This window comes from Apodemus sylvaticus, chromosome 12 (assembly GCF_947179515.1).
Source record: "Apodemus sylvaticus chromosome 12, mApoSyl1.1, whole genome shotgun sequence".
NCBI classification, from domain to species: domain Eukaryota; kingdom Metazoa; phylum Chordata; class Mammalia; order Rodentia; family Muridae; genus Apodemus; species Apodemus sylvaticus.
Genome location: NC_067483.1, coordinates 62,838,840 through 62,859,172, shown reverse-complemented (window position 1 = coordinate 62,859,172; position 20,333 = coordinate 62,838,840). Strand labels below are relative to the sequence as shown.

The 20,333-nt window shown below is 40.2% G+C and overlaps 1 protein-coding gene across 3 annotated transcripts in view; it reads right to left on the bottom strand.

Moving 5' to 3' along the window:
• The window catches only part of Acbd6 (acyl-CoA binding domain containing 6), a 136,739-nt gene that overhangs the window by 98,270 nt on the left and 18,136 nt on the right, over positions 1 to 20,333 (bottom strand). Inside the window, exon 4 of one of the 3 annotated variants that reach the window (XM_052200000.1) lies at positions 8,981 to 9,346. The exons of the other annotated variants lie outside the window; for them this stretch is intronic. Within the exon in view, the coding sequence (XP_052055960.1) occupies positions 9,311 to 9,346 (36 nt within the window). The 3' untranslated portion in view covers positions 8,981 to 9,310. Of the gene's footprint in view, positions 1 to 8,980; positions 9,347 to 20,333 lie in introns of those variants that run through there. 3 annotated transcript variants of the gene reach the window in all.

Genomic DNA, 20,333 nt, shown 5'->3' with positions numbered 1-20,333 from the left:
TTTAAGACATTCAGATTTCAAAAAACGTTAGAAAGTTAGATTTCCATCTGTCTTAGGTTTGACAGACTAGAAACCGGAAGAGTGGTGACGTAGGCCATATGATATAGTGAGTGGGAGAGCAGCATTCATCCCAGACTCTGACAGCCGAAGCTTGGACTGTTTCTTTCTATTAAAAGCTAGACGGTGACCATCTGGTCAGTGAGAACGTACACTCTCCTGGGCTGAAGGAGCCATTTACTTAGTCGAGTGCTTGCCTACCAGGCGTCATGGGTTCTGTCCCCAGCACCACATAAACAGGCTGGGGTGGCATTAGCACTGGAAATATCAAGGCAGGGCTACTGTGAGTGTGAGGTCAGCTTGTAGCAAAACAAACAAAGAGAAACAAGAAATGTTCTGTCCCCCAGAAGAGAAAGATTAGCATTATTTCTTCTTTTAATATTTTGAAAAACATTCCAGAAGAAATTTTAACCTCAGGCTTTCTTTGTGTAAGTTTTGTGGTTAGGGTTCTGGTCAAGAGAGGGTGTCACTGGATGGTGCGGGGATCCATCCCTAGACTGCCCATATTGTCAAGTCTCTATCACTAAGGAACATCCTCAGCTCCTGTAGATCTGTAAAGATTTAATTTCTTCAAAAAATACATTACTACTCAGAATTCCTAACTCCTGATCTGACAGTTTGGGTAACCTGTATTTCTGAGAAAGTCACACATTTCTGCTGTATAATCTATCTGACTGAAGTCAGTAGTAAGAGTATCTGAGTTATGGTTTATACTGCTGATAAAACACCATGACCCAAAGCAACTTGGGGAGGAAATGGTTTATTTCATCTTATAGCTTGTAGTTTATCAGGCAGGGAAGTCAGGACAGAAACTCAAACAAGGCAGAAATCTAGAGGTAGGAGCTGATGCCGAAGCCATGGAGGAGCGTTGCTTTCTGGCTTGCTCCTCCTCTCTTAAACATGTCAGAACCATCTACCCAGGGGTGGAGACTCCACAATGGGCTGGGTCCTCCTACATCAATCATTAACCTAAAATACACACCAGTCCCTTCTGATGGGACATTTCTCAACTGAGAGTTCCTCTTCCCAAGTGTCTTTAGTCAATGTCAAGTTGACATCAAACTAGCCAGCACAACTGGTCTCTTGTCAACATGTCACTGTTAAGCCATAACCCTTCCCTTCTTATTGTCCCACTATATCATACTAATATCAGTATCAATATAAAACATATTCCAAACAAGTCCCACAGCCTCTAAATCTAAATGTCAAACACTTTTAAAAGTTCAGTCCCTTTAAAACGTAAAACACTTAAAAATTATTTCAAGGGCAAAGTTTCCCTACAAAAGCTAAAATCTCTCTAAAATTCTAAAGCCTTTCTAAAATATCCAAGATCCCATACCTGTAGGTTCCTATTTTTAAAGAAGTTAAATTCTTTCTTATTCCAAGAAGGAAGAACCAGGACACACATACAATCAAACCAAAGCAGAACCCAAGATCAACAACATAAACTCAGTGTCACTGTCAGACTTCTGGAACTACTGGCTTCTAAGCTCACACAGGCTCGGTACCTACTCAGTACTACTCCACACCAGCTGCTGGTCTTGGTTACTGTCCATGGTACTAGCATATCCAAAACACGGTGACTCCTGTTTCAAGTAGCCTGCACTTTTACCAATAGCCTCTCTTGCGCTCTAATCAGGGACCCAAACAGGGCATCAAGCTCCAACTTCTCTCCAGGACCCCTTCAATCCTGAGGCTTCAACTGAAGCAGTTTTGTCAATGGTCTTTCCCAGCCTCTTTTCAGGGACTCTAGGCCTGTCACACAGTGACAGCTAAACTCCATAACCTAGTCATGCCTTCAGAATCTCGTCCCCTTCTTTTTAGAATTTTACTAATCTTTTCAAAGAACATTTTATTTTATTTTACTTTAGTTTGCTTTGTGATTGGTAACTGTGTGCTGTCATCTAATACATCTTATAAGGGAGGAAGACAACTGAGGAGATGGCTTAGTAGCTAAAAGCAGTACAGCTCTTGGAAACAATCAGTTTGCTCTTATGTTTGTAGACAGGAGCCTAGCATAACTGTCCTCTGAGAGGCTCCACCCAGCAGTCAAAGGAACCAGATACAGAGACCCACACCCATACATTAGACAGAGCTCGAGGAGTCTTGTGTAAGAGTTGGAGGAAGGACTGAGGAACCCAAAAGGATAGGAACTCAACAGGAAGACCAATAGAGTCAACCTGTACCCTTGGGAGCTCCCAAACACTGAGCCACCAACCAAAGAGCAAGCATGGGCTGGACACAGGCACTCCTTTAGTAGATGTGCAGCTTGGTCTTCATGCAGATCCCTCAACAACTGGAGAGGGGCTGTCCTGAATCTACTGCCTGCTGCCTGCGGATGGATCCTGTTCGCCAAACTGGACCACCTTGTCTGCTCTCAGTGGGAGAAGTGCACATAGTCCTGCAGTGACGTGTGTGTGTGTGTGTGTGTGTGTGTGTTCAGAGGAGAAAGGGAGGTGAAAAGGGGGGGGGATAAAGCTATGTGTAGGCATACTAGGAGGAGAGGGGATGCTGATATTAGGATGTAAAGTAGATAAATAAATAAAAAACAAAACAAAATAAAAGAACCAGAGTTTGCTTCCCAGCACCTACCTGCCTATAACTCCAGTTCCAGAGAATCGGATACCCTCTTCTGGCCTTACAAGGTACCTGAACACACATGGCAAACATGCATACATATACATACATGTACACACACACACACACACACGAATCACAACTAAATAAAATTAGAAACCTAATTGTTTTAATGAGACAAATCAAAATTTACAATGAATTACTACTGCAAATAAATCACCCAAAGGATCAAGACAGTAAGAAATTTTATGTTGCACAAATCTAAATGTACAAAAAGGACACCTCTTCTGAGAAAATTCTGATTTTTTTATGCACATGCATACTTCTTACATAGAAGTTCATCATAAGTGATAACACTCTTTTGTTGAGTCTATTTTGCAACAAAAGGCATAAAATGAACTAGAACTCTCTAGATCTTTATATAATTTATACTTCTAGTACTAGAAATGATATGAAGATAAAATATAAAACTTATCAAATTATAAAATAATGTCAACCACTTAATAGGGGTGAGGCAATAAAATCAAATAAAAAAAACTAAAACAAAAAACATACAAAAAAGTTTACCACAGCAGATGACTGGGGCATTTGAACCGAGGTAATCCAGTTAGAACTGGCCATCTCCCACAGTTACTAACTATGTTGTCAAGCCCTATACCTCTTGAATTCTCTGTCCTCAGAGGATGTATTCACAATCATCTTCTACATGTTACTGTTCCTTTTCCACTTCTACTAGGATCTGAACCATGGTCATTCCCTATTAGATTTTCCTGTCTTCTCATCTGGGCCACACTTCTATTACATTGGTTATGAAGAAATACAGTTTATAGGTACTCATAAGCACTCCTCAAGGTTGATGGGAACAGTGTCATTGATCAAGTAGTGACAGGATGGGGTCTTCTTATCCTGCTATGCATGTAATTATTTTCAAACCAATCAGTAGCTGAATGGGTTCTTCAGACAAATGTGACTTTAATTTATTAAGTACTTCTGGAATTTCATGAGCTCGATGGCATTCCAATGCAGATAAATGGTGCATTTTAAAATAGTCATTGCCATATTATTTGGCCAATCCATCAAAAATTTCCATCAAATGTACTGGGTCAAATGGAATGTTATTGGTAGCAATCTTAAATGCACCTTCAGAAGAAGCCTCAGTCACAGCCTACCTCAAATATATGGTTTGGGGATTCAACTAAAATCCATTTTCTTCTGCAAGGTCCACCAAATCTCCAAATCAATGACTATAAAGTCCTATTAATATATAAATGAGAGGATGAATTCTAAATTTTCAGTGTACACAAGGGCATGAGTTGTATACCTTGATTTAAGAAATAAAACAAACACTGAGACAGTTTGGAAAATACCATTAAATAGACAAAGTAAGTATGCACTGGTCTTTCCAGGTTAGACTGGTGGTTAAATGGAAACTCTATGTCTGTGGCAATCAAACATCAGCAGAGCTTGGTTTAGAAGAGCACTGGCTTGCCCACTTGTCCTCGAAGAGGACAAGGCAAGCACAGCACACTGACCGGACACCAGTCCCTTACCCAGAAACTCAGCTTCTGCCTTTTTGTTGTCTGAGAAAGGGCCTCACTCTGTAGCCCAGGCTAGCCTGGAAGTCACTTTGTAGTAGTCCAGGATGATCTCAAACCCGGTGATTTTCCTCCTCAGCTTCCTAAGTACTGAGATGAGGGTATGAGCCACGCCCCTGACTAGCTTTTATCTTCTTCGGTGGCATTCTCTTTGAACAAGAACTCCAGCTTTCATAATCTTGGTCGTCAGGGTTCTAACATTGAGGATTTTAATCTTTTGGGACTATGACTGTTAGGGTTTTCTTGTTTTTCAAAATTTTGATATTAAGGATTTACTGTGTTAATAATTATACTCAAATTCTGATCGAGCAACTCCACTCCTAGGTTTATATCCTATGAAGTTGCAAACAAAATGCTCCCAGCAGCATGATTCAAAAGAACCACTTTGAGCTCAAGAAATGGCTCATGATTAAGAGTGCTTCCTGCTCTTGCCGTGGACTAGGGTTTGGTTCCTAGCACCCACATGGAGGGTCACGACTACCGGTAACTCTAGACGCAAATGCCCTCTTCTGACCCCCAAAGGCTCCTACATGCCTGTGGTGCATAAAAACTTACGCATGCTCACATACATACAAATAAATACTTAATTTAAAATAGTGGAAATAACCCAACAGACCAACATCAATGAACAAAATGTATTATATCCATACAAGAGAATATCATGCAGCTACAAAGGGAAAGAGAGCTCAGTAAGGTATTTGTCAAGCAAGCATGATAGTCGAGTTTAATCCTCAGAACTCACACAGAAAGCCAAGTATGGTGCATACACTTATCCTAGCTGGGGAGGTGGGGAACAGAGGATCCCTGGGGCGTCCCTGCCTCACCTGCTTACAAAGCTCCACGGCAAGAAGAGACCCTGTCTCACAGAAGGCGGAAGGCTCCTGAGGAACAGCACTGGAGGTCGTCATTTAGCCTCCATGAGCACACAGGGTGAGTTCAGGCCGCAGGACTGCATAGTAAGACCCTCTGCCTTACCGACCCAGAGCCTGTGACACAGTTCTGATTCAACTATAACAGCACCCAAAGTGAGTACGAAGCTTAGATTACTAGATAGAGACGAGTTATTCCTTAACTGAACCAGAAGCTCATCACATTTACTTTGATAACACTGGGAAGTAAAGAAAATAAAAACATGTGTTCAAAAAATTAGAGCTAAAAAATAATCTATTGCATAGAAGACAGGCAGGCAGAGACAGCACATGACAAGTATGGGACTGCATTGCCTAATATCATCAGAGCTATCTTAGTTTGTGTAAGTACACTCTGATGGTCACACAATTACAGAGTCGTCTACTGACGTGTATCTTACACTGTGATCCTGTAATTCATTCTCCAGCTCTGAAGTAGAGGAAGACTAACTGTAACAGGTAATCTTTAACCTGGCACCACTCAGCTAAGACCCTGCCCTATCACTAAACTCACAGAACTGAATTAATCCTGCATTATGCAGAAATTACATACATATATATTTGAAGAAGAAAAGAGACATGAGCTTGGAATTGCATGTATTGAACTGTGGCCGATACCATGAATCCATAAAGGGAATGTATTCATAATTAATTCAGAAATATAGTTATAATCAGCAAACCTTCAAATCTTTGTTATTCTTATTACTCTAAGTTATTCAGGTCAGTTTTATAAAATATTTAAAAGACAATATAATTTTAAAGATTGAATTTTTCAAAGAAGAGAGGTTTTAAACCTTCAAAAAGTTCCAGAAACCCTTAACTTATAACTCTTTATCAAAGCATAGCATAGCTGTCCCCAAGGAAGGAAAGTTGGGCAGGCAGTAACCGTACCTGACAGCAGCAATCACATGCAAGTTTGAAGATCAAAGTCACCGATGTGCATGCAAAGGCTGCTCTGCCATTGTTTGTTACTATCAACAGCCAGGTGGAAGAAAATCCACAGGGAACTTCAGTTGGGCGCAGGAGCCCCACCCTGAGAGGGCACATGACAGGTGTGAGGGAGCTGGCTGTGAGCACAGCAAACACAAGGCAGCCCTGGGCTGAGAGACTTGGCAAAGCAGGAAATAGGTACAACTAGTACATAATATAAAAGGTATTTCTACTTCCAATTAATCAAAAATACCAGAAAGAAATCACAGAGTGAATGTGACTAAATGTTGATCTTCAGTGAGATCAACAATAATAGTCAATATAAAACTTTTGAATAGGGGCCAGAGAGGTGGCTCCGTGGTTAAGAGCACTGTCTGCTCTTCCAGAGGACCCAGGTTCAATTTCCAGCACCCACATGACAGCTCACAACCATCTGCAATTCCTGTTCTAGGGAATCTGATACCCTCACACAGACATATATGAAGCCAAATCAGCAACATACATAAAATAAAAATAAATTATTTATTAAAAAAGGACACAGGCTGTTCTTCCAGAAGACTTGGGTTTGATTCCTAGCACCCACACTGTGGCTCATGAGATTCTGTAATTCCAGTCTGAGGGGATCCAATACCTATGTACACAGACATATGCGCGCGCGCGCGCGCGCGCGCGCGCGCGCGCACACACACACACACACACACACATACATTAAAAAAAAAAAACTTAAACAAATAGGACTCCATGATTTTTTTTTCCTCTCTAAAGAACATAAAGAGGGATGGGTAGGGAGTGGGGAAGGAAGAGCATCTCGGGGAGGGGAAAGGATATGATCCAAATATATTGTCTGAAATTCTCAATAACAAACAAACAAAGTAAATAAAAGACTTTTAAAAATCTAGCACCAGGACGGGAGAAGAAATAACACCTCCCCCCCTTTTTTCTAAAAACAATGATAGGAAGCTAATACTCTAAACATACATAATGTGGCCTGACTTCTCAGGATGGCCAGCGCACTAGAGCAATTCAACAACCAAAATAAGCCTGGAAGAAAACACCGATACACTTGAAAATGGATTCTTGGGGCTAACAGTGGGGACCGAAAGACCTGAACCTCCAAAGGAGCACACCACCTTGTGAAGGTAGTACCTTTGCAAGTAGGTGGGCCATGTCTGAATAGCATATATGGTTCCTATTCACGGTGAGTTCTGTGTATCTGGCAGTCCTAACCCATGCCCGTAAGCTGACAGCCCTGGTCTCTATCTAAGAGGAAAGCCTAGTTTCTATTGGTGTTTACTGAGTCCTAGGAAAAGAAAGGTCTCTCACTCCATTCTCACCGGATCTCAGAGGGACAACCATAGTTTGCCAGCTCACAAGCCCACAAGCAGCAGAAAACCACATCATCCTTTGCCTGTCCGTTATAGTTCAAAACATCTAAACAGCTAGATCTACTGCTATGGAAACATGATAAATAGAAAAATTACACTCATTTAAGAACAAGGGATAGATAGCACAACAGCTAAGCTGGTGTCTGGCTTCTGCACACACAACCTCCTGCATCCACACAATCCCCCAAACATACAGCTTTCAAGTTCCACTAGAATGTTTTAAATTTTTATTAGAATTTAAAGTTATAATAAAGTTGACATTTTAAGATCTCTCAAGAATAAAGCACTAAAAAATAATTCATTTATTCATGTTACAAAAACACTAATATTACTCCTGACATTAAAATACTGAAAGTGATGAGTTTTTCAAGCAATCTCATAGCCCAACCAAAAAAATATTGTTTAAGAGAAATCTCTAAAGATGTAGTATTTTGGCTTCAACCCACCTTATGATTCATTTTTAAACTTTCTATTTTATGTATATGAGTGGGTGTTTACCTGCATATATGCCTGTGCACCGCCTGCATGCCTTGTGCCCGGGAAGAGGGTGTTAGATGCCCTGAAACTGGAGTTACAGATGGTTGAGCTGCCGTGTGGAGTTGGGAACTGAATGAGCGCTCTCCATCCCCATGTTGCCATTTTTAAACCACGGTCGATCATTTTGTATTTGTATGCTTTTCCCATAAGTACAATCTACTGTTTACCACTAGTTCTTTCCTCCAGTTACAGTCACACAGTCTGTTAAAAGTTCTTGCGTGCTGGGTAACGGTGGCACACACCTCTTATCCCAGGACTCAGGAGGCAGATGCAGTTGGGTCTCTGTGAGTTTGAGTCTAGCCTGGGCTACACAGAGAAACTTTGTCTCAGAAAGGAGGGCAGGGTGATTTGAACAGCAGCTCATAAAAGTACAAACTGAACATTCACCCACAGCAGCTAAGAAGGTGTGCTCACATAACTGGGACTCACAACTCCCCAACAACTAATGACACCCTGGTGATGCTGCAATGGGCAAAAGGAAGGCCAGAGTTCTGTAACGACTCTTTATCTCTGACACAGAAATCTGCCTGCTAGGATGCGCCCGTTACCAGCTGTTGGCATGCTCAGCAAGTGTCCTCACATGTTCCATTCACTGGTTTAAACATCCGCACACTGAAGAGTCTGGCAGCTTAGCCTAAATATAGGCACTGCCAAGTTCCTCAAGTGTCATAGAGGAGAAAACTCAAAATCCATTTGTTATGTATCCCATCAATTCCATCAATAAACCCTTATTTGGAGCTCTATTATATTAAACGTGGGCTGCTGATAAAAGGAACAAATATTACACACTCTACATGTATCTATCCAATACTACCAAATTTCACAAAGGGGAAAAAGTCAAACACTGAAAGCTGGAGTGGTCTTCCCTTCTCCCCAAGGTCTCTGGCCACCAGCCCTGAAGAGGAAGGGAGCAGAGTCGATTCCCAGGGTTTCAGAGTATGTGAACAGCCATGAGTACCGCAAACATAACAGACTTATCTCTGGGATCAGCTTCAGGGAGACAGATCAACTTTATTCAAGGTGAATCAAGGGTCATATAGTTTGGGGGAGGGGTAGAATTTCCAGGGTGGGCAAAGGTTATTGGCTGAAGGCTGAGGTACTGAGATGCCTTGTAACCATGGGGAGGCACTCCAGGAATCTCAGGTGCTTGCTGACTCTCAGGTTTCTTATTGGGAGAGAGGGAGTTGGACCTGTAATTTCCCTGAGGGCTACATGACATTCCTCAGGTAGTGGGTGTAGGGTCTGGATCTCCCGGTTAAGAAAGCCTCGCTGACAAAGGGAGTCCATCATCTGGCATGGAGCTTGGGGATATCCAGTAATGTCAGACTTTGACTCTAGCAGTTGGGTTTCTCCACAGCTAGAAAAAATGGTGTGTGTTTAGTTAAGACACAATTTGAAGATGAAGGTGTGATTCAAAACAGCAGAATTGTATTTATTCTAATTACATTCAATTTCAATGCAGTAACACAGGAACATAAAAACAGGAATATAGATATAGTGTATTTGTGAGGGATGTTCTGGGATTATTTATGATTATATTCATATAAAAATATTTGATAGGTATTTATAATATTTGATAAGTAATCTGTCAATTTGTTCGTAATGTTTGTTCAACAAGAACTTAACACTGTCTCAACACCTGCTAGTATTCTTGACTTGTTAAAAAAAATTAAGAATATATTACTAGAATATTAAAATTTTAAAAACTTTATTATGAAGACAATTATAATAAGACTACATAAAACTGACCTCTAATAGTTTGTCAGGTCCAGCAAGGTTGTTCAGTAGTTGCTGCCAAGCCTGACAATGTGAGTTTAATCCCCCAAATCCCCATGTGGAATGAGAGAAGACTCAGAAGCTGACCTCTGACCTCCACATGTGCATTCATGAACATGAGCATGCATGTGACACACAGTGAATGGTAAGAAACTGATACAAGTAATAGTACGAATAGAGTCTCACTGGCTGGATTATGAGCATTGAAACCGAACAACAATTCCTTACTGGCCCAGAAAGCTTTCTGCTTCTCAGTGAGTCATTTGTTCCTTAGTGCTTGTAATCAAAATTATTTAATTTTACTACTAAAAGGCAAAAATTGGAACACTCATATCAATGATAGTTTAGAACACAAATCAGCACAAAAGAAGTAACAAGCCTCAAAGAACAGGAAAAAACTTGCCATCCATTTTATAGGTATTCTTTACTCCTGACCCCATCTAATTACTTGTGGTCTTAAGCTACTCATTTATAAGTTGGCTAAAGTAACCAGTAAATACTCCTTTGGGGCATATCATTTGTAATACTGATTTATTGAGCGGCTGCCTCCCAGTACAGAGGTCTGACCCTGTGTTTATAATTAGGCTGCATAATGTGGAAGCAGAGTGATGGCTCACCTTCCTGCCTTATGAAATGGTATGAACATACAAAATGATGCAATTCAATTAAATAAGAATGTGGGTTCCTTTATGCAGTTTAAGAAGATGATATTTTTAGCAACATCATAACATATGCCCAAAAGCTTGGTAGCCATGCTTCTACAAACAGCACTGGAAACAGATGCATAGCTCATTGTATGTATGCACTTGCCCATTTAGTAAATAACTCCACAGATGCCTGCTGCCTGCTAACTGGGAACACAGTCATAACCCGGGCAGATGTGCTTCCTTGTGGAGCTTAGAAGTCTAAAGGAGATGAGAGACATGTAAACAGTCAAGTATAACGCAAGCAGATACAATAGTATATAAAGAAGATATATGCTACACAGTTTTAAGACTAAATCCCGCCCTTTTCCTTATAAACCCTGTAGAGGAGAATCCTCATAAGCCACTTCCCTCCTTTGCTGAGCCAGCTCTGCCCCAGTCTGTTCAGGTCTAAGCAGAGCAAAGCTCTGACCTAGTAATCTGGTGTCATGTTCACAGTGTTCTCAGTACCCATTGTGAGTAGTCAATAATTATTAACCACTAATGAAAAGTCACAAATGACTAATAGAAAACATGAGCCTGTATTTCTTCCTAGACAAATAATGCATTACTTGATGAGTCTAAGTCATTAATCAATAACCGAAACTATAAAATTTGGCCACTGACTGCTAGGAATTCATTCCAAAGAAATAATTAGATAAGTGTGCAAAAATATAAGTAGAGAGATGTTTATTGCAGCATTACATAGAGGGAAAAAAGAAAGAGAGAAAGAGGGACAAAAGGAGAGAGAGAAAGCAGCTAAATATACAAAGAATACAATCAGGGCTTGCCCAAACAACAGAACATCATGCAAGCACTAGAAACCAAATGTATGGAGAAAAATCAAAATCCTAGCTCTGTGCATGTGAATTTGAAAAATTTCAAAACCGGAACATAAAAATGTTGATAATTTTTTTAAACAAAACTCTATTTTCACCTACTTTCCTTTAGAAAGCATCTGACGGAGTGGGGTGAGTTATAGCTCAGTGGGACAGTGCATGTTCAGGGTGGGCAAGGCCTCGGGTTCAATTTCTGGCACATACAAAATAAAAATCAGAAAAAATAAAAGCTATTTCCATTTTGGGAAAAAATATATTTCTACCCACCAAAGACAATGCAATCTGGCTATTTTACATACAGACAATCACGCGCTCGTTCACACTCCTACACACACACACACACACACACACACACACACACACACACACACTTTAAAAACTGAAAAACTTGTGCCTTAACAGCATGGCTTCTCGGCCTTTTGCTAAGATCAAGTATAAGCACACTAGTATGTTTTTTGTTTCTTAAACATTTGTTCTTCATTTTAAATAAATATCTCACTATCTCTTGTATTTAAATAAATTATTTTTCCATTGTTTTATTGTGAAAAATTTAATCTACAACAAGTATATGGGGATAAAAAGCAAAACAAAAACAAAACAAAAACCCCTCTTTCATTCCTTCTCCCAGATCCACACCATTCCTCTAAATACTGGCCAGTGCCCACATGTGAACATATTCTTCATAGATTTAAAGGCTTAATTTCCACAATGACAGCAGATCAGATGACAGACAGGCCTGCCTTTGTCTCCACATCCCATGCATACCAACCTCCTGTATGAGGGAACAATACTTCCTATCACTAAGTATGCCTCTGAACAATATCTGTTGTTTAACCCTTTCCTGTTGATTGCCTATAACATTTTAGTAAGGCATCTACATCTACATCCCTTCTAGAACCTGCAGATATTGTTATTTGGTTTCAGACGTTAACCATTAGCGTCTGCCCAGGATTCCCTAGGGAACAGAACCTGAGGCAAAGCTTCCAAAATGAGCAATTCTTGAGATGTAAAATTCCAGAATATGAATGGTGAGAAGGAGAGAAAATGAGGCCTCAAAGAAGAGAGACAAACACGGTTCTGCAGACAGAGCCACTCCACTGACCGAGGCCTCACAGGCTGTCTCCATTCAGACTGCACACCACCATAACCTGCAACTGCAGCAGGGGAAAGCAATTAACTGCCAATTCCTTCTGTCCTCGGTCAAGTGTGCCCCGGAAGCTCAGCTAATCCTTCTCAGTAGTCACTGAAGGCTTCAGCCTCAGAATACCTCCTGTCATTCCCATCTGAGACTGAAGGTGCGAGTCACAGGCAGTGCAGGCAGGCTGAAGAGGGAAAGCATCATCCTAGAGGTCCTGCTCATCCCCTTCTAGTGCAGCGGGCCCAGTTCTTGCTCTGCCCACAGCTTTCTAATGCAGCCTGGCCTGGCGGAGAAGCAGCAGACACTGCTTTGTCCACAGCTTGCTGGGCTTCTGACACTTGTTTCTTATAAACTTCAGGTGTGCTTTTTTTCTCACTTTCCTGTCACAGACAAGACAATTAAGGCAAGAATCTGTCACACTCAGTTCTGTCCTACTTCCTAAAATTACTTAAGGCTGCCTGTAAATCAGACATTTAAGTCAACCAGTCAGCTTGAATTCAGCACCATAAAATCTCTTGATAGTTGTTCTGCCCTTAGATGTAGCAAAAGAGGACATGGCAAAGACATGACAACTCACTTATCCCCAGGTTCTACAATTGAAATTTGCAAGGTCAGGAAACCATCAGCACTAAGGAAACTGCACTCTCACACAGTGGCCCTAAGGTCGCCGACTTGAAACACTTCACTGTTAAACAGAACATCCCCTGCTGGCCAGGCCTGCTGAGCCACTCCAGAGTACTGCTTAGTGACTGCTTCAAGCTTCTTCTATCACATGGATTCTGACCACAGACAACCCTCTTAATCAACACGGAAGTTTATTTCCATACAAGGATGGGCACTGGGAACTTCCGAACGCATGTGTTTATACTACCATGCATTTGTAACAACATCATCTCTCTTTTTCTATTATGTTTTTCACCCTTTTCCTGTCAAGAACCAACCTGTTCTTTTTTTTAAGATTTATTTTTTTTATGTATATGAGTACACTGTAGCTGTTATTTTATATCTGATTACCCTGTAGCTGTCTTCAGACACACCAGAAGAGGGCATCAGATCCCATTACAGGTGGTTGTGAGCCACCATGTGGTTGCTGGGATTTGAACTCAGAACCTCTGGAAGAGCACTCAGTGCTCTTAACCACTGAGCCATCTCTCCAGCCCCTGACTGCTCTTTTAGATTTAATTTCCGAATTGGACCTACTGCTCAGTCCACTCACCCAATTCTCCCCATTTTGTCTTGGCTATTCTCTGAAGCAAAAGTCTAACAAACATATTACAGCTTGAACTGTAGAGCTATAAAGTAGTAATGTTTTTATTCTCAAACAGTGGGGACTGGAGAGATGGCTCCGTGGTTAGGAGTGCACTGCTATGACCTCAGTCAGCAACACCCACGTCGGGTGGCCCATAGTCACCTGGGACTTCATCTCCAGAGGGTCCTACACTTCCAATCTCCATGGCACTTGAATTCACATGCACATACCAACACTCTTCATAATTTAAAACACAAATAAATATTTAAAATTAAACATTATGTCAAATACGAGAAAGCCTCCATCCATATGCACTGTGAAATAAAACTGCATTGTCCCAGAAAAAGGATACTACACAGTGTACCTAAAAACAATGTTCTGACACTATTTTAAACCTAAGTCTGCAAAAATATTGAAAAAACAAGGAATGCATTTATTTTCAACTTGGTTAATAAAATCTAATTCACTCAACTGATCTAATCAATCTGGAGAAAAACTGTTTTCCAAATTCTAAAGGAATATGACTTAGATTTTGTAAGAATCAAAGCTTGCTACTGAACAGCCACAGAAAGGAAAGATATTAATTTTGCCTTTCAATAATTTTTCTATAATTTCACCTTGTTCATTTACTCAAAAGAACCCACTGAGCAGTACACTATGACTAGTATTCCTAGCAACAGTAGCATTAAATCTCATTTATTTTTGATAGCATTATTATTTTTGATAGATTTATTAATAAAATTTTGCCTCTACTTTATATCAGAATTGTATCTGCAGTTTATGGGCTGTTTTCTATATATCTAATTTTGATAAGTTATATTCTCTTATTTCAACTTTACAACATGACAATGCACAACCAACCTCGAAAAGCAAATGTGTCAATATTAGAAGCAAGACTTTAGCAATAAATGGTAACAGAAATATAAAGAAATTAACCTATTATGCCTTTTTTCTCTTGCCCTAATGCAAATCCATATTGGTTCGCTTTCCCAATTTGAGCTTTTAAAAATGCATACTAAATTTCCCTATATTGTATTTCAATCAATTGCCTAAGCTCAGACTATAATGTCATAAATAAAGTACTTGATCATAAATTTCTCAACAGACATAAAATCAAAGACACCCAACACCTACAAATTAAGTAAGAAAAAAAAATTCCACAACTAAAAACTGAAAAGAAGTTAAGGTATCAAGTTCCAGCCGGCCAGTCAGCTGGTCACTCTGCTCTGAACAGACGCCATCTTTAAGCTCCACACTGGATTAAGATTATAAACATGTATAAAATCATCTTGGTCTAGTCTTTTCATTTTATGTTTTCTTATAAATTATAAAGCTATGGGAAAAAGTCAATCACTTTTCAAATGTTTGACGGCAAAAGCATGACTTAGAATAGCAATAGTGTGAGCTATTTAACAGGCTCTGCATGAAAGGAGATCTGTAAACCAGCACACACTTAAGCTTAGGTATGCGCATATGAGCACGCGAGCAAACACACACACACACACACACACACACACTTCAAATGCCTGGAAGATTCCAAGTCTCCCATTATTCTGTATTCACATCACTAATAAGACATTCAAATGATATTTTTTAAAGGCCTAAAGAAACTAGCACTTTTTTTTCTAGTTTTTTTCATACAAACAAGAGCTAATCCACATTTTATCATACTAGAAAGTATATTTAAAAGAATACATGAACTTAACTTGAATTGATTTTTTTACAAGATATGATTAAGTGGTATTTAAACCAAATGCCACTGTGTCAAGCGGGATAAAAACACTTAGCTGCTCTCTTTATTTAGTCAAGTTAAATCAATTTTTTTAAAAGATTTATTTATTTATTAGATGTGAGTACACTGTAGCTGTCTTCAGACAACCAAAAGAGGGCATCCAATCTCTTTACATGTGGTTGTAAGCCACCATGTGGTGGCTGGGAATTGAACTCAGGACCTCTGGAAGAGCAGTCAGTGCTCTTAACCACTGAGCCATCTGACCAGCCCCTCTTAAGAGCACTATTTGAAGCTGTGTGCTGTGGTGCACATCTGCAGCCCTATGACCTGGGAGGTGGAAGCAGGAGGATCATGGGTTCAAGGCTGGCGTGGGCTATACAGTAAAACCAAGTCTCAGGAAAAGAAGTGTTGTCTGAACAGAAGTAGTCTACAGTCTCCAAATTAAACAAGTAGAAATTGTCAACCTGTGTCTATGTTCAGTTCCCTCTGTGGTTCAGGCAACTTGGTCAATTTAGAAGATAGAAGATAACTGGCACTTGACTCTTTTCCCACTGGGCACAAGGTAATGAATAAAAAGACTTCAGATACTATCCAAGCATAAAAATAATCAAAAAGCAGGTATAGTTGATAACAACAAATTGTTCTAGTCACTTTTCTAATTCTCAGAAGTTCGTGTCAGTGTATTTCCTCAAAAACACCCCTCTCACACATGTATGTGTACACATCTGTAAACACAGAGGCATTTACATTCCCAATTACTAAAGCTATGTGTCTACTGATGTCATTTCTGACACCCTACAATTTAAACTCTCAGAGCCCGTCCAGACACCCTTGTCCACCTTACATGGTGTCACCATCCTTTAAGTAATGCCCTGTTGGCATCATTTGGGACCAATGTTAATTCTCTCATCATTTCACTACTCAAAGATGATTATGTGCTTGGGTGACACTAGGTAAAAAAAACTAGACTATAGAGAAAAAGGAGCATCACATTACTGACAGACAGGGAAGCGGAGAATCAGGACAACGGCTTCATGGCTGGGACATGCTCAGCTGAAGCACTCTGTCAACATGAACCGAAACCCTCATCAAGTCAGAAGAGGTCAGGTCCTAGGCTAAAGAGAAATTTCCTCACTTTAAATTCTCCATGGAAAGCACTACAAACATGAAAGGGGGTAAGGGAGGAAGGAAGGAAAGGGGAGAAACAGAGAGAGGGAGAAACGGAGGGAGGGAAGAAGAGAGGGAGGGAAGAAGAGAGGGAGGGATGGAGAGGGAGGGAGGGAGGGAGGGAGGATGTTGAACCTCTGAAAGAATCATAAAACCCAAAGAACCCAGGTATCCCTCAACAGAAGAGTGGATGCAAAAAATGTGGTATATCTACACAATGGAGTACTATTCAGCCATTAGAAACAATGAATTCATGAAATTCTTAGGCAAATGGATGGAGCTAGAGAACATCATACTAAGTGAGGTAACCTAGACTCAAAAGGTGAATCATGGTATGCACTCACTAATAAGTGGATATTAACCTAGAAAACTGGAATACCCAAAACATAATCCACACATCAAATGAGGTACAAGAAGAAAGGAGGAGTGGCCCCTTGTTCTGGAAAGACTCAGTGAAGCAGTATTCGGCAAAACCAGAACGGGGAAGTGGGAAGGGGTGGGTGGGAGGACAGGGGAAGAGAAGGGGGCTTACGGGACTTTCGGGGAGTGGGGGGCTAGAAAAGGGGAAATCATTTGAAATGTAAATAAAAAATTATATCGAATAAAAAAAAAGCCTAAATCAGCTTTACAAAGTCACAGTCAATGACAATGTATGAATTATATGACTTGTTGATTCTACACTCATCAGCAGAAATGGCAGAAGATACTAAAAACTGAGCAATTTGGAATCTCGAGTTTACTAGGAAAATCACATTAGAAAGCACATTAATCCCTTAAAATGTTTAGAAGATAGCCAGTAATAAAGCAAATGCCTTTAGTCCTTTCACTTGGGAGCTTAAGTGTGTGCTGGTTTACAGATCTCTCTCAGAAGTAGGTGGGTATGTGAGTTTGAGGCCTTCCTGGTCTATATCATAAGCTCCAAGACAGCCAGAGCTACATATTAACATCCTGTCACTTCAAAAAAAAACAAAACAAAACAAAACAAAAATTCAAAAGATGATATATAGCTAATCATCATTATCATAAGATTTCAAGGGGGTTCCAGCATTAGTGTATACTAATACAATCTGAAGAGGCTCAATAAATCTTAAATGAATTAATTCCCAAAGGTTAGTTTAACATAGCTACCCTCAATTTTACATCACAAATAAAAATATATTTGAAAAACAGACCAAAAAAACTGTAGCAGTTGTAAGTAAAGAAATCAAGCAGAATACGAGAGAAATCAACAACACAAAGTTCAGCAGGATAAACACATACAAGAGAAATGCTCACTAAATACTTTTAAAATGTACAAAAAAACAAGATTAAAAGTAATAAAAATGATTTAACTAGTTGTGTACAAACATTAAACATTTTAAATATTCAGTCTCTCAATATATAAAATATTGAGCCAAAAGCCCGGCAGTGGTGGCACACACCTTTAATCTCAGCACTTGGGTGGCAGAGGCAGGTGGATTTCTGAGTTCGAGGCCAGCCTGGTCTACAGAGTGAGTTCTAGGACAGCCAGGGCTACACAGAGAAACCCTGAGTCAAAAAACAAAAACAAAACAAAACAAAACAAAACAAAAAAACAAACAAAAAAAAACAACCAAAAACAAAAAACAAAAAAAAGTGTAGCAAGTAGTAAAACCAAGGAAGATTAAACATGTTCACATATATGCACATGTATGCACATACAGAGACAAAAGCACCACCACCATAACAGTGACTCTACCTCGCTGGCTAATACACTTTGAAACTTTTTATTTACATAAAAAAGTGAAGTGATGTCCATACCAATATCTGTTTATATATTACAATTACAAATACCCTTAATCACTTTTGCACTTAACATGATTGAAATTATGAAACTGTAATATTCAATCCATGTTGAAATTTCACAGTGTAAATCTAAGAGCAACACTTCTAAATACTTCGAAGGCCACACACTGACTATGAGGTCATTTTAGAGATTCAGCTTAAGACCGGGAAATAGAGAAGATGAATTGTCTATTGTTTTATGATTCCTAAATTTGTTATGACTCTACTAATATTCCCTCATAAACACAAAGGGAGCGCTTTTGACAGCCCTGTGCTGTCAAGGCAGAACACTCAGCTGCAAAGCAAGGGCCAGATCTGCAGCACAGTGCTCTTCAAAGCTCGAAAGAGGAAGTACGTGGACCAATGCATCCTAGCAAAGTCATCGGGCTCCACAGGAATGGACAACGTCTCAGGATCCGTGAAGAAGCAGAGGAAGCAATATAAAACACATATGCCGGAGACCTAGCTCTTGAATGCTGAATGATGTGGTATGAGAAAAATAACCCAAAAGGCTAACTGAGGTAAGCTGTGTGGAACCTTACGTCTGTGCTTGTCTGGGGAACTTACTCAGTCTCCAGCTAAATTAGTTAACTTCTTACGCCTCTCACCAGTCATCAAGGATTAATACTTCAGAATTATCAGAGGGCTAGCTGAGACTAACCTGGATTTCCCTTAATGCATATATAAAAAGCACTAGATAAAAATATAAGCTATTTGACCATAACAATATATAATAGGAATTATTCATTCATAAAATAAATATAATTCCATTAACTTTTATCTTACTGTAGTTTTAAATGTGAAATTAAAATTACTGTGTGATAGCTGGGTGTGGCGGCACATGTCTTCAAGCCCAGCACTCAGGAGGCAGATGCAGAGGAAGCTCTAGGAGTTTGAGGCCAGCCTGGTCTATAAAGCAAATTCTAAGAAAGCCAGGACACAGAGAAAACCTGTCTCAAAAACCAAAACAAAGCAATACAACAACAAGACAAAAATATTACTAAATGATAGAAAAATAATAACACAAAATTTGTGTATTGTAGAAGAATGTAGGGCATGACTCATTTCTGAAGAAAAAGATACCGTTCCTAAGTTCACAATCCTCTTTATGAACCAAAACGACAGAATATTTAGAGTTTTACTAATATTTTTCAAATATATTAAAAACTCAACTTAAGGAAAAACTGAAAAACTCCAAGATGTCATGTTACGTATTATATCTACATAATTAAGTAGTCATGTATCTGAAGGAATATTAAAGTGACAAGAATTAGGTCAGAATCTGATTCCCAAGACAACCTAATGTCCCTAGGCCCAGTGTAGACAACTAGACATTTACCCCAAACTAAACTTATATGAGTTTACTACAGCAACAGCGAGTTGTCATTTAAAAGTGGATGTGAGACCTTAAAGTCATTCACGGATTTTGTTTAAAATATACCACATATATAATATATATTTTTAAATGAACAATAAAGCTGTGCTTTATACAAACATGAAAATACAGACTAACACATTACTTCCTTTCCTCAGCAAACAGGGCGGGCAAACTCTGAAGCTCAGGTAGGAGCATGCGCAGAAGGAACTGAGACCCCACAGGAGCGCTGGGTACAGGAACGCCGGGCACAGGAGTGCCGGGTACAGGAGCGCCGGGCACAGGAGTGCTGGGTACAGGAGCGCTGGGTACAGGAGCGCCGGGTACAGGAGTGCCGGGCACAGGGGCGCTGGGCACAGGGGCGCCGGGCACAGGAGCGCCGGGCACAGGAGCGCCGGGCACAGGAGCGCTGGGTACAGGAGTTCTGGGTACAGGAGTGGTGGGCACAGGAGTGCTGGGTACAGGAGTGCTGGGTACAGGATACAGGAGTGCTGGGCACAGGAGTGCTGGGCACAGGAGTGCTGGGCACAGGAGCACTGGGCACAGGAGCACTGGGTACAGGAGCACTGGATACAGGAGCGC